This window comes from Electrophorus electricus, chromosome 12 (assembly GCF_041902795.1).
Source record: "Electrophorus electricus isolate QZ-2024a chromosome 12, ASM4190279v1, whole genome shotgun sequence".
Taxonomy (NCBI): Eukaryota; Metazoa; Chordata; class Actinopteri; order Gymnotiformes; family Gymnotidae; genus Electrophorus; species Electrophorus electricus.
Genome location: NC_137508.1, coordinates 11139104 through 11154065, shown reverse-complemented (window position 1 = coordinate 11154065; position 14962 = coordinate 11139104). Strand labels below are relative to the sequence as shown.

Genomic DNA, 14962 nt, shown 5'->3' with positions numbered 1-14962 from the left:
GGAGATCACTATTTTATGGTCACATGTTCCTTGCTAATGCTACCTGTACAACAGTTGAAAATTAGCCAGGTATTGGCTAACATTCACCCATGGGTTGATTAATGTGTACAATCCTTGTCTTTAAAAAAAAAACTGATTAAAAAAAGTTTGTTTTTCTCACATTTTCTTTCTAAATTCTGATGGTCAGACAGAGAGAACAGAAAACTCAGAAGCCATAAGTTAAGTGGCTCACTCTTTATTCTCCTATAAGCACCTATAGTGATTCTACTTCTTTAATTCACCCTAAATAAGGGTGGAGTGTGAGCCTTTAAACCCAGACAGAGGAGCCAGACCAGAGCTATCTGTGCTTTTAGCCCTGATCTCCTCTTGGGAGAGGAGATGTTAAAAAATTAATTTGTACACTCTGTGCAAAGACTAAATCATGACAATGCACCTTTGATTAGGTAAACTCATACCTTGGTATGCCTCCCAGTTTGACATCATGTAAGTTTTAAATATAAACACTGTAATCAATTATTAAATATAATTAAATACTTGGTGTATTGACATATTAAATTGTGCAATTTTTATACAAAGAATCAGTGTAATGTTTCCCATTTAATAAACATAATCATAGCCAACACATGCCCTCTAGAGGTCACAGAGTAGGCTGCACTGTGTATATCAATAAAAGAAGTAGGCAAATACACATTGTCAATAAGACCAGTAACAATCTCAAATGAGATTTATTTTGAGAGAAATAACCAAAGGTGGCCAAATGTTTCTTTACAATTTTTAATGGTTTGGTTGATTTGGCTAGCTATTTGGGGGCTCTTGTCTGAATAATCAGCTTTGTCTGTCGGTTCTGACTCTTTTCATCTTGTCCATAAATTGGGGATGGAGAGGATTATCTTAGGGTGAGGCTTCTAGCAAGGGCCATTTTGAGTAGTTGACTGCTCTTGCACTCAGAGTGGCTCAGCTTTGTTGGTGTAGCAGGTTTTTTGGAATTAGATTTTCTACTGATAACTCCAACCACATTCAGACTGATGATGGCTTCTGAGGTCCCTGCTGAGTTCTGAGCCCTGCAGCAATATTTCCAATCATCCTTATATGAGATCCCATTTAGACTGATCCCAGACCAGCACAGTTCTGTATGAGGAGATTCCTGAAGAACTACACACACAAGAGCCACAGATAGGAAGTAGTGAGAAGACTGAGAACGGACCCATAAACCTTTGTGCATGCTTCTGTGCTCTTTACTTGACAGAAATACTATTTTAAGGTCACATGTCGCCCGCTGATGGGCAGTGCTTGCAACTTTTGTAGGAAAAAGTGTTGTGGTGTGCCATTAACAACGATGTTGAAGTTCACTATTGTGTCTAGAATGATTATAATCATATATTGTATTATCCTATTTTCACTATACTTAATGTCATGTTGTTAAGTGGTGACTGTTTACAGCTACTTAGTTTTCTTGATAGTTTCTCCATGTCTATACCTTCAGTCTGCCTGCAACAAGCTAAGAATGCAAAATATACTGTTCCTTTGGGATAAACACTCAATGTTTGTGTGTTTGTGTGTGTAGACACCTGTGCTATAGAGGTTGGGTGTATCTGATTTGATCCAGATGAGAGAGGGAGTAAGATATCCAACAGCATCGCAGCACAGCAAAACATTGCTCCCCCATATGGCCAAAGCCTTTGTGGCAGAGGTCAGCACCAGAGGTCAGGCTGACGGCAGGGTGGCAGCTCCATGCTCTGGATGGAACTCCAGCCAAGCTGGGAGGCCCAGTACATGTCAGGAACTGATCCAGCAGAACAAGAGAGGGATCCAGGGCCTTCCTTATGTTTAGCAAGCAAGACAGTCTGCAGAGACTGAGCCAGGGGTTATCCTGCAAGCTTGACAAAGAGAAGACAGAGTCCTCTAATACAGTGCAAATGCCATTAATATAAATGTTAAAAAATTACAGGAGTAATAAAGCTTTGACTAGTGTTGGAAAAACCAGTACCATTACTAAATTATTAAAAATAAAAGGCCTTTTAACTAATCTAAAGTCAAGAATGAATAAATGAATAAGTAAATGAATGAATTGGATCATCACATTTACTAAGGGGTATGACGTATCATGTCATAATGACCCGAACTGCAGACTCATATCCCACATGGATAGCATGTGTATAAGTTTTAATTCAATTAGGTCAGAACAATTACAATTAGTATAGTAATAAAACAGTAATGACTATTGACTGATTTCACTTATTGCGATGACATCTGATTCAGTGTGTGTTTGTGCCTGTGCTTCCTTATGTGTAAGCAGCAGCAACACAGTGATATCACAGCTCTCTCACTCACTTCAGCTACCTTGAACAGCAAATACCACTCTGTCTGTAATATAATCATAAAATCAATAATATTTGATCAACGTGTAAAACATTGTTCTAGGGCTCCTGCTTTTGATGATATTTGTATCTTATAGGTTACTAGTAAGATATCTTGACTAACTGTTGGTTGGGTGAGTATGCCTTACTTAGAACCACTGAATGCTGTGTTTCACTTTGGGTATTGAGGGGCTGGAGTGCAGTCATCTTATTTGGCAGTTTACTCAGCCTGTTACTTGACAGGTCCAGGTAGGTGGTGTTGCCAAGGTAATGTGCAGCTTGTGGAGGGACTCATGACAGGCAGTTGTTGTGTTGTTCTGAAGTATGAAGGCGGGGCATGTCCCTCAATGCTTCCCAAGGGAAGGTGGACAGAAGGTTCCCATACAATCACAACTCATGAAAGGAAGTAAGACTGGTGAAACTCTGTGGCTGGAGACTGCTGATGGAGTTATACTTAATACATAGATTTACCAGGTCTGGCAGGCTTGAAAAGGCTCCTCTAAATACCTGTGAAATAGAGGTGAGCTCCAGGTGGACGCTGTGTCAGTTGGTACATTGGCTGGGATGGCTGTCAGAGAGGGATGCCTACACAACACACTCCTGAGGAAGACAAGAGTGACACACTAAAACGGAATGATGGTTACCATGGCAGTTAGGCATCGGTGCTGTAGGTGCTTTAGCACAATGCTCTTAACCTACTGTAATTTTAGCCGACCACCGCTGGCTGCAGTATTATACAAACAAAAAGTCAAAAACACTCTCTCAATTCATGTCCACAAGTCCTCAAATGTTAATCACACACACAAAAAAAAGTTCTCATGTGAACTAACAGAGCATATAGTTACAATTAGCATGAATAAAACAGTTATACAGCCAGCGAGAAGACAAAAAGAGAAGAGTGTTGATGGGAGCAATGAGGAGAAGAGGGCAGATTAAAGTAAAAAAGGTGTGACACAAATGATCCTTTACACTGTGGTGCTTTTGGAAGTCACATGTGAACCAACATGTGGCATTCTGTGCATGGACGACAACCAGAAATACAGAAAGAGATTAACACAATGGATCATCTGCATAGTGATGCATTGGGTATACTGGGGCTCCTGAGTGAGTGAGGCATTTCCCAAACACTGCCACAGATTGCAAGAACAACTGCAGAGATTATCTGGCAGTAATCTGACCAAGAGCAGATCAGCAGAGTCACACATGCTCCGAGGAAGCAGGGAAAAAGCAATGCTAAAATCAAGTTTTATCTCCCGCAAAAATGATAAACTCAATGCTTGAAGTTTCTAGGCAGATATTCATTTCAATGGATCATATTGTACATTTGTATGCAAATGTAATGGGTTATGATTTGCTGTATAATTAACTGAAATATATCAAAAATAAGAATATGAAAGAATATTGACATGATATGCATTAAAGCAAATACATCTGTTTTTAACAGATACGGATTCCTGACAAAAATGTAAACAAACTGTAAGTAGCTAATTGAGAAGGAAATGTTGAACATTTAGGAAGCAGCCATACACGATGAAGTCCCCGGAGTCCCTCCCTCTCAAGGTCCTCACCGCTGTAACTACAAGCCTTCGCCGCCCCTCTCCTGAAAGCATGGCGACGCTGGTAACACGGGAATGTGAGACGGAGGGTTGCAGTAAAGAAGCCAAACTACAGTGTCCTACCTGTATTAAACTCGGGATTCAAGGCTCATATTTCTGCTCTCAGGTAGCATTCTAAAGAAGCTTTATCGGCAATGTACATAAAATAGCACGTTACCTGTCCTTACTGGCCTGCTAAACTGAAACCGGGAAGCCTAGTCCTACCCAGCCAGTTAGCTAGCTAGCTAGCCTAGCTCAACGAGGCACCTAACATTAACTATTCGGGCCAGTCTAATCTTGTTGGTCTGACGTTTTAAAGCGGTTTTTAAGCTTTCGATAGAGAGATTCTACATAATGTGCTAATCAGAAATGAGCATACGCTCTGACATAACTATCCAGCTAGCTTATTATAGTTTAGCCTCGCCGATCTGATTGTTTGAAAACCCTGTTAAGCATTGGCAGAACATGATAGCTAGCTAGCAGTTAGCTACCTTTTGGCTTAGCCTCAAGATGACAGGGTAGCTAACTAGCGTTAATTACATGCTGGGCGATCAGTCACCGATTAGCCAAGTGTCCAAGAAAAATTCATGTAACTGTTGGCTAACGTTAGCTACCATACGGGTGGTCGGTTAGCCAGTTCAGCAGATCGCTAGCTACCTAGCGATAGCTATTTTGGGGAATGAATTCAAGGGCAGGGCTGTGCTGGCGAGGCATAACTCGTGGCTCGATGTCTCCTTTGCTTCAAATTCAGAGTATGTGCTACAGAGTACTTCACTCCAGTTTGGCAGAGTAAAAAAGGTGGCATGAAATTCCCAGAAAGAACGTGCCAGAATTCTGGTTGAGTTGCTTGTTCGAGCTCTTGCTGTCAGGTAGTCTTATTACTATCCGTGTGTTTCTTATCCACCACTTGTTACAAATCTACCAATTAGGTATTAACTGGTAAACTATGACTGAACCCACAGTCCGTGTCTGTCTTTCGCGGTCCAGAAGATGTGCACGATGATCACTAACAGCACTAGTTAATATTCATTGTCATCAATATCTAACGCAATGCAACGTTTTTGCGGTTAATAAATAGCGTGTTCTCTAGTGCATTTAGAAAGACTTCATCAGCCATACTCCCAGATTGTTAGGAGAGACATCTGAATGCGCCAATTTCGGCCTTTTCACAGATGTAAGTGTATGTAATCTATCAAAGGCTCTCGATTTGGCTTCTTAAATCAGTTACTCTACATTTGAAAAAAAATTGGGTATAACAGCATGAGAGTTGAGCATTCTTTTTATGCTTAAAATATAACATTTCCTATTTGACAGAGACTTATGTTTGTTTTTAAGGAATGTTTCAAAGGCAGCTGGAGTACCCATAAACTGCTCCACAAGAAAGCAAGTATGTGAGATTCTTCATTTGAGCCTCTTGTATGTTTTATTTGCTGTAGGTTAACTGTTTGTCTTACCTCTTTGTTGGGTATTTGAACCATCTTGAACAGAGGAAGATAAAACAAAGGATGAGGGAAGGAACTGTGTTGAAAGGGAAGTCAACACAGATCCCTGGCCTGGCTACCGTTATACTGGCAAACTGCGACCTCATTACCCACTGGTATATACAAATGAAACAACATCCATTTGATGACTAAGAGGATAAATTAGACATCAATTTAAAGACTAAGAGGATGGATTAGACAAAATGATGCCCTGAACTCTTGTGTGATTGCCTCTGTAGACTCCCATGCGGCTTGTTCCGGGGAACATTCAGAGACCTGATTATGCTGATCATCCTCTCGGTAAGATTGAAGTAATTTAACACAGTCGAATAGAGGCTGGTTCTCAGAGGACAGCCTACACTCCACTAGTTCCCAGGTCTGCCCCTTGTTTTGACTTATTTTATCCTTCACCTTAATAGTTAGTAAAAATAAATAAATAAAAGTTACTTTTTTTGTGGTGTATCCTACTACCGAAGTATTACATCAGCACTACAAGCAGAAAACTTCATCTATTGATATTAACATGACTTTATAAAAAATTTAAAAAAATCATTTGTAGGGCTTTATTTATTCAATAACATGATTAGCATTCCAAGAGATGTGATACTTCATTATACAGTTTGTGTGTAAGGAAGCTCTGTATTTTTATTTTTATGAAAAAGTTGATTCTTGTAAGTTAAATATATAATAAGAATCCTTAACACATATGTCATTTCATTGAGTAATGTCTTATTTCCTCCTAAACTGAAGATAGCGAATTGGCCTGTAAGTTACGATGAAGTGGGATTTTAGCATCCAGCGCTTATTCTGTGTCCTGTTCAGTGATCCTTATGCTTATTAATGATGAATTGTAGATTCAGAGTAGTTGTTTCCTGTAGAAGTAAGAAGTCTGTGTGTGACTTTGTGGGTGTGGATGTAGGTGTGGATGTAGGTGTGGGTGGGCCTGATAGCTACAATGTATGTGCCATGCATACTTCTTCAGTGTATCTTATGTGAATGCCAGCGGTACCGTGTGCTCTGTGTGTCAGGTGAGTGAGATTGCTTTGATGTTTGTGTGATATTTGTACTTGTGTGTTTGTGTGCGCTACTGCAGTATGTATCTGAAGCTCTTCTCTTGCTCACTGCAGCAGCAGAGGTTGGGTTGTTGGCAGGTATGAGGCCCGTCGTCCCATGTGTGTGTCAGGCTGGTGTCGTCTTCTACAAGTCTGTCCAAGAGGAGTGGGCATTTTCTGTGTGTGTGAGAGTGTGAGAGAGAGAGAGAGAGAGAGAGAGAGAGTGTGAGAGAGAGAGAGAGAGAGAGAGAGAGAGAGAGAGTGTGAGAGAGAGAGAGAGAGAGAGAGAGAGAGAGAGAGAGAGAAGGAATAGAATGTGAGTAAGAAAGCATGGCTCTTTTGTATGTTTTTGCATGGCTGGTACTGTAACGATGCTGGAGTTGTCAGTGGTTTTGTCATTGTGAAGTTGTTTTAAGTGAGATCCCCAAGGATCAAATGAGGTGCAAATGCCAGCAGTGGATGCTTAAGAGTAGCTGATGTGAAAGCCATGATGTTGACAGTGAGAGTCTTGATATGGTCAGCGCCAGTATAGCAGGTTCATAGAGGTGTGTGAGTTTGTGTATGTGCATATGGAAGGAGAACGCTTATGTGTACTGAATATTCCCTCACTGTTGTGTTTTTACCAGGGATGTCTGAGACAGAGCAGACTCTCAAAGGAACGTCTCAGATTAAGATCCTCAATCTTGAAGAGATTGAGGGCATGAGAGTCGTCTGCAAGGTAAATCTGGTCTTTAAATTGTTTTAGGTTTGGTTAGGTAAATCAATCATTAGTGTTACTAAGTGAGCATGCATGACCTGCAGATTATTAATCACAGTGGCAATAACTGAAGAATTTTTAGTTTCCTGATAAATGTAGCCATACTATTGTTATTTCTGTTATTTCTTTAAAAAGTTTATTGTGCTTTTAACACTTGTTGAAAGAAAAAGAATTATGTGAATTAAGTCCTGGTTCAGTTATACACATATTAGGCTGTTTTAGACCTATAACTTGTTGTGTGTGTGTTAGAAAACAAAGCAGGCTGAAGCAGTACATCATAATAATTGACTAGATCAGATTTTCACTCTGCCCAATGGATGGTTCATTTGTAGCTGGCTCGGGAGGTGCTTGACATTGCTGCAATCATGGTGAAACCTGGAGTGACAACAGAGGAGATTGATCATGCTGTACATCTGGTAAATTCCTTCTTTCTCCATTTGTACTTCTTCCCTATTTCTCAAATTTGTACTTAAGTATATTTCATTATTATATATGTTGGCCCAGACACTTTCCAACAAATCCTCAGTAGTTACTAATTTGTAAATGGTTGGAGACTCACCACTGTAGATTGTATTATTATAGCTATTTGAAAATGGCAAAGAAATCTGGACACATTGCAGAACTCTGTGAGCACTTCGTTCAGGAACGCAAACAGAAACGTCTGTTGGCTTTTGAAAGTGGCTTTCCTACCCTGCTTCTTAGTTATCCTGTTTCTGTTTACTCTCTCCACTATAAACTGATAGTGTGCTTTCTTCAAGGCCATATTTGAACATCATGTTCAAATTCACAAAATCCGTGGGCTTCTGAAATTAATAAAAATAAATCATCACATTTTATGACTTTTTAAAAATAATTTTATAAGATACCAAATATCCACATTCACTATCATGAAATGTGCTTTTATTTTTGGTGCTTGAGTACTTTTGAGTGCTTCAATGAGAAGCTTTTCTTACTTTTATTCAAGTAACAGTTTCACTGAAACATATTAGCACTTTTCCACCAACATGGTTGTAGTGCTAGAAAATTCTGAAATATTTTGCCTTATTTCATTTTTTCAGCTAATATAGGTATGTTACAGCTTAATAACTGTACACATTCATAACAAACAAAGCATGAGCGGTCTTACATGTAATTTTTGTTTATGAAGATCCCTCTGCACCATTAGAAATGCTGAGAGTTCATTCTTCATAAACAGATACACCACTAAAACAAGAAATTATATTTGCAAACAAAGAATGTTACCCATGTTTTCTTCATGCTGCCTATCAACTTCTTTTTCTGCGTTAGGGAATCTACATCAAATACGGACTCATTCAGCTCTCAAACTAGTGGAATTGTGGGCCTGTTTTTGCAAGGTTTTGCATGGGCAGTGGCACCAGCTTGAGCTCAAGCACAGGCACCTTGTTGGTGAGAAAGTGATAAAAGTATTTCTACTTTTGCTCAAGTGTGCTTTCTTCATGGCCATATTTGAACATCATGTTGAAATTTGCCGGAAAGAACCTTTTCTGGGTGCTTCTTTTTCCCCCTTCCTCCACTCACCAGTCCTGTCACATAAAGATCATACGTTATGCCAACAAATGTTTGCATTTTTACAAAATCTTGCAAGAGTTTAGCTTGTGTGAACTACTTCCACTGCTCATTAAAAGGATCTGTTAAAGGATGTTTACATGTCCTAGGCTCAGTATATTTAAACACCCATGTCTCTGACTACAGGCTTGCAGCTAGTAGGCCTTGTCTGGTTGCTAAGTAACAATGAAGCTTTTTGCCCTTGGTCTAGACAACTAGAAAATGTATGTACAGACGCTTAGGCACAAGACATGAGAAGAAAAAAAAAAAACGAAATGGCACTTCTCCAAAACCACTCACTCACGTGAGCTGATGTTGGAAGAGGGAAAAGCCTGTAAGGACCTTAATGACAATGACAATGTTTTTCGTTTGTGTCTTCAAAGGAACTGATTGTGTTTGCTACTTTAAAATAACCACTTTCACTTGAAACACAAAAATCTCCTTTAAGCAGATCTTGGATAATTATTCATTCTTCTGTTAGTTCAGAAATTAAACAGGGTGCTATGTTCAGTTCCTTTTACACAAGGAGTTCTGTAAAGTGTATTCCTTTGATTAAGGCATGCACAGCTCGGAACTGCTACCCATCACCTCTCAACTACTACAACTTTCCCAAGTCCTGCTGCACTTCGGTCAACGAGGTCATCTGCCACGGCATACCTGACCGTCGTCCCCTACAGGAGGGGGACATCCTCAATGGTACCAACACACAAAATATTTCCACAACCACCTGAAATGTCTTAAAGCAGATGCCACTCTGCATTTCTTATAAAGGCATAGACATTTTCTACAATCACTCACTCACATGGGCATAACTATTGACTAGGGCAAGCTTGTTCTATTTCCCCTTTGTGTGAATGTACTTATACTGCAGTATGAATACCCAAAATGGGTCCATAGTGTAATAGAATTAAGGTAAAATGGTCACCAATCACACTATCTCATAGCACTTAAAGCTCTGTATAGCTTTTCCTGCGCCAACACACTGAGTTTAAGAATGGAAATGTCTGATCTGGAATTAAGACCTCTGTTTTTGTTTTGTCTTTTGTCTTCTAACCAAAGTTCTCTTATTCCAGTGGACATTACTGTTTACCACAATGGCTACCATGGAGATTTAAATGAGACGTTTTTTGTGGGCGAGGTGGATGAGGGGGCCAAGCGGCTGGTGCAGACTACATACGAATGTCTCATGCAAGCTATTGATGCTGGTGAGCATGGTGTCTGCTCACATGCCACACATTTCACTTCGGCCTTTCAGAACAACAGCGTGATCTCTCTGCCTTTTTATCTGGGTAAAGTGTGCCCCTGCCCTGACCTCTAGAGGTCAGAGCTGTGCTACATTGCAGTGTCTGATACCGCATGTGTTTCCATTATGGCATCTGTGCAGTGAAGCCAGGTGTCCGCTATCGGGAGCTGGGGAACATCATCCAGAAACATGCACAGGCTAACGGGTTTTCTGTGGTGCGGAGTTACTGTGGCCACGGCATCCACAAACTCTTTCACACCGCACCCAATGTACCACACTACGCAAGTAAGCACGCACCCCTGCACATATGCTGCAGCATAAAGGATCATGTTCACTTTTATCATTTAAAATGTTCCATTTGTCCAATTCTTTTTTTTTTTTTTTTTTTTTTTTTTTTTTGACTCATCGGTACTGGGGGGGATGTCTTTAAAATTAGTGAAATTAGTAAATGAATTGCAAATGTTAAAAACTGATTGCATAAGTACTCCTAGAGTTGATATTTACTATCACCATAGGCAGCATTCACAACTGTTCATTTCATATATGATAAGTCACAGTAAGCATTATATGTCTGGAATGTTTGTTCCTTTTACTTTGCAAATTCTTAGGCTCTGTCAGGTTGGATAGGATCCATTTATTAACAATTTTTAAGTCATTCCCCAGACTCTAGGATCTGGACGTGGGCTTTGACTGGGCCTGGGCGGAATGTTATCCCTTTTTAGATCTGAGTCATGGCAGTGAAGCTTTTGCTGTATGGTTCAGGTTCATTTTCCTCTTGGACAATGTCTTGTCTTCTGCTTGACTGTGCTAATGAATACTACAGCAGGTTTTCCTCCATGATTTTTCTCTACATTGCTCAGTCCCTTTTCTTTCTGTCTTCATGGGTTTACTTGTCTCTGCAGCAGCACAGGATGGTGGTACTGGTTGTCAGTGGCTTGTGACCTGTTGGGTTTCTGCTGAACATAGAATCAGAACTCATCAGATCATAGAGTCCTTCTCTTTTGCCACAATAATTGCCACAATAGTCCATGAGTATGGGGACATAATTAAAGATATTCCTAAAGTGACAATGGAAATGGGCATAAGCTTTGTGGGATTTCAATGGGAATGGAACTAAAATGTCTCGTTACCACCATAGTAATGGTTACCACCATGGTAATTCTCAGCTTCTGAGATTTTTCTTCATATGATTGATGAAGTAGTGCATAAAAATGGTTATGATTGGCCAAAAGGTGTGTCAATTATTTTATCCCATGTCATCTTTTACTAGACAGAAAGTTGATTCTTAAGATGAACATTGTCACTTATTCATCAGAAAATCGACTGATTACAATTTGTAAAAAATAATGCCAAAAGTGATATCTAGAAAGTTGATGGACATGCATTACATTTTAGTTTGCAGAATGTTAGCTTGACTACAGCAGACTTGTACTGCATTCTGTCATCAGTTGAATGTGTTTTTAGTGTTAGCTGCACACATTGCATACATGCTTCTGATGCATGGCTGCAGCTAAATATTCATACGTTTTGCTGAAAAGGTGGGAAAATTCTAATACAGCTCTTAATAAAGACTGAGACTGGCAAGTTGAGACAAAGTCTATGAACAAATGTTTACATTTTTGCAATTCTGTGAAATACATTTGTATGTGTTTCTATGCCATATGAGTGAACATGCTATTATACCTCTAATGGTAATAAAACCAACCCAAATGCAAAAAGTAAATAATTTATACAGTCATACCCATGCAGCTCTCTAAAGCAAACTCCAGCCTCATGTGACGTCTTCTCTGTAATGTAAACTGATGTGACTTTTTCTCCTTTTACTGTAATGTCCCATATTTGTAATGTACTTTTAGAGCTCACTTTTCGTGCCTGGACAGTAAGGTTTTGGAGGACAGCCATTTCTTGACAGATTCATAGTTGGTGCATATTTTTAAATTGCTTTATTTATTGCCTGGGAGTTTCTTCTTATATCTTTGCCCTGACTCTGGTGTTTTTCAAGAATCATGTCTTGGATCTCTTTGGAATGCTCTTGGTTTGTATGATATAGTGCGTCCTCAGAAATGCTTTAACTGGAGGAGCCCAAAGTTGTGTTTACTCTAAAATCATATGAAAACTCCACACAGGTGGAGTCCAGCCAGATAATTACATGATTTGGAGCATAATTAGTTGCTGCAGGTGTAATTTGTGTGTCAAAGCAAGGGTGTACTTATGCAATCAGTTATTTGCTGTTTTTATTTGTAAATAGTTTAGAAAAACAAGAAGTGTGTATTATCCACTTTGATGTTATGGTGTACTTTGTGTTATCAAGTGGCCAAAAAAATCCCCAGATATATACAAAAAAATCCAAGGAGAGTGAACACTTTAGTCACTTTGTATACTATAATATGCACAGTATGTTTGGGTAGAAGGAATAAGGGTTGCATGTCCCACTAAGCATTATGTTCTGGAACAGCCACAGTCTGAACATTTCGCATGTACCAGTGCCGGTCCTGAGCTGTTTTGTGTTTGTGTGTAGAGAATAAAGCTGTGGGGGTGATGAAGCCTGGTCATGTCTTCACTATTGAACCTATGATCTGTGAAGGTAAGAGCCTCATCAAACCTAAATAAAACCCCATCAACTAACACATGCCTCATGGGCATGCTGATTGGTAAGGGGGGTGGGGGGGTGGGGGTGGGGGGGACCAACAGGCTATTTCAGGCTATTTCAGGCTATTCCATGCTCTACCCAACCATTAGAGATTGTGCTATGCTTGCTGTCAAAGTCTCTGACACACGTTAACATTCAAGTTCTCCGCTAAATGATTCAGCTAAATGATACAAAATGCTAAAGTAGATGTTCATTTTGGCAAGATGGGGCTGACTTGGACTTATTCCACAAAAGGACAGACCTGTAAGCTATCTGACGTTTGCTGCAAGTGTGCATCGCTTGTGTTCGAAATTAGTTATCACATCTTTTTTTTAAAGGGTATGGCTGGCAAAGCTGAATCACTCAAACAAGCAACCTACAGAAAACACTAGTATTTATATGACTATGTTCATCTTAAAGTGACCGTGTAAATGTGCTATGGACTCAGCAAATAAATTTAGGGACAGGGCCCACACTGTTTATTCAGCCTGCTAGATTTATGCAACCTATAATGTGACTGATTAAATGTAATTTGGTGTTATTTAAATATAGTACGCATAGTTGTTCACCTAATCCAAATCCAGCATGAAAAAGGTTGAGAGTTGCAAGGTGGAGTTTGTAGTTTATGGGCTCTGGTTGGCCACACAGATCACTTGGAGCACATGAGTGAACAAGGGCCTGTCTTAGACTCATGGACAAGTATAGTAGCCCAGCTTTTGTAAACTTTAGCAAACAAGGTGACCTGGGATATATCAAGCTTAAAGCACAGGACAGAGCAGTGTTTACTAAATAACCAAGTGCCAATAAAGATACATTTATATCTGGCTGTAAATGTTTTCTGCAATGGCTAAAACCAAAGAAGCAATGTATTTAGATAAAAGGAGCTTACAATTGTATAGGTCTGAGCACTTGATAGAAGTTGACATGTTGGTTCGTCTGTCTTCACACAGCCTTAACCTTCCCTCCTGGTTGTAGTTTGTGTGTGTGTGTGTGTGTGTGTGTGCTGTGCGCTAATGTAAAACTCCACTATATCATATCTGATCAGTCATTAAAGTCACTAGTCTAAAAACTTTTTTTTAACCTTTTTGTGTAGGTGGCTGGCAGGATGAAACATGGCCTGATGGTTGGACAGCAGTTACTCGAGATGGTAAACGCTCTGCCCAGTTTGAACACACACTCTTGGTGACCGATGCAGGTTGTGACATCCTCACACGTCGCCTTGAAGACAATGGCCGCGCTCACTTCCTGTCTCAGATGTAGAGTGGTCGGTGAGAACAACATGGCCTTCCTCCAGTGGAGGACAAATCCACTCCACCCGTGTCACTGATCAGCCAATCTCAGTTCAGTTCCCTGTTGGGCAAGAGACTGGCTGAGTGATTATGGTAACGGAGTGTTTAATTGGGCGATGAGCCACGATTTGTTTATTTATGAATATGTCGTCTGAACAGTCATGTGGCTCAGCTTGGATATGACCAGACTGGAAGGCAGTGACCTTTGACCTGCTTGCAGTACCGTCCTGCTCTGGCTGCTTGGGAGTGTGTGTGGGTGTTGGGGATGGGGGTGGGGGGGGGTGTGAATGTGGGTGTGTGTGGGTAGCCTGGAATACCCATATGTTTCTGATTTGTTTGTGTGCTTTGTTGGTTAAGTGGGCATTGTGGGAGTTTAGAACATTGTGTGTGCTGGTTATGGCCAGGTGATTATGGATGGTGAGCATACGTGAAAGTGTCATTCCAAATGATACCAAACAGAACAAAACCTTTCTGTAGTTCTTTTTTCTTTCATTGTTTATCCTGAGAAAAATCTCTGACCACAGCCTCCTGTTAAGAGTGCCTCACAACATTATTACATTAAAACAATGTCTTTTGTGAAGTTTTACCAGCGTGCATCAGACTCTTTTATGACATATTTGTATGTAATCACATGTAGGAAAACATTTATGTTGAGGTCTTGTGACCATATAAAGACCAAACAGTTGCAGAAGGTTCTCCCATTGGTTGAATCTTTCTCTGTTGGAAAGGTACAATTTGTCATTGACTTATGCATTGCCAGGTACAGAGCTGTTCAGCAGGGTTGATTTAACAGTGGGAGGTTTGGGTCATTGGTGCTCTCTGTCTGTCTGAAACACAGATCAATTTCAGTGGTCTGCATCCAAGCTGAATTAAAGCATATTTTCCTTGTGAATGGTCTCTGTGTGTTTTCTAGACAACTTTATAAACCTGTGTGGTTGAGATTTGTCTAATATAGCAGAGATTCATACAAACCCTAGAATACCAACAGAGAAC

The 14962-nt window shown here is 40.1% G+C and overlaps 2 protein-coding genes across 4 annotated transcripts; one reads left to right on the top strand and one right to left on the bottom strand.

The window, feature by feature from the left end:
* Window positions 1-347: 347 nt before the first annotated feature.
* Window positions 348-3967, bottom strand: lrit3b (leucine-rich repeat, immunoglobulin-like and transmembrane domains 3b). The gene is given in 7 exon segments (XM_035531615.2): window positions 348-1152; window positions 1569-1707; window positions 1710-1741; window positions 1744-1902; window positions 2507-2893; window positions 2896-2957; window positions 3885-3967. Coding segments are annotated over 7 exon segments (1128 nt in total). The 3' UTR covers window positions 348-886.
* metap1 (methionyl aminopeptidase 1) lies at window positions 3923-14861 on the top strand. Of its 3 annotated transcripts, XM_027023616.3 has the most exons (12): window positions 3923-4079; window positions 5288-5339; window positions 5440-5549; window positions 5673-5733; window positions 6561-6584; window positions 7112-7203; window positions 7575-7658; window positions 9366-9504; window positions 9882-10013; window positions 10193-10336; window positions 12570-12635; window positions 13774-14861. In XM_027023616.3, the coding sequence occupies exons 1-12, from the start codon at window positions 3966-3968 to the stop codon at window positions 13938-13940; spliced, it is 1185 nt and encodes a 394-aa protein (XP_026879417.2). In that variant the 5' UTR covers window positions 3923-3965; the 3' UTR covers window positions 13941-14861. The 3 variants fall into 3 exon arrangements, with proteins under 3 accessions (XP_026879417.2, XP_026879418.2, XP_081580569.1); XM_027023617.3 differs by lacking the exon at window positions 6561-6584; XM_081724443.1 differs by lacking the exon at window positions 12570-12635.
* The last annotated feature ends 101 nt before the right edge of the window (window positions 14862-14962 follow it).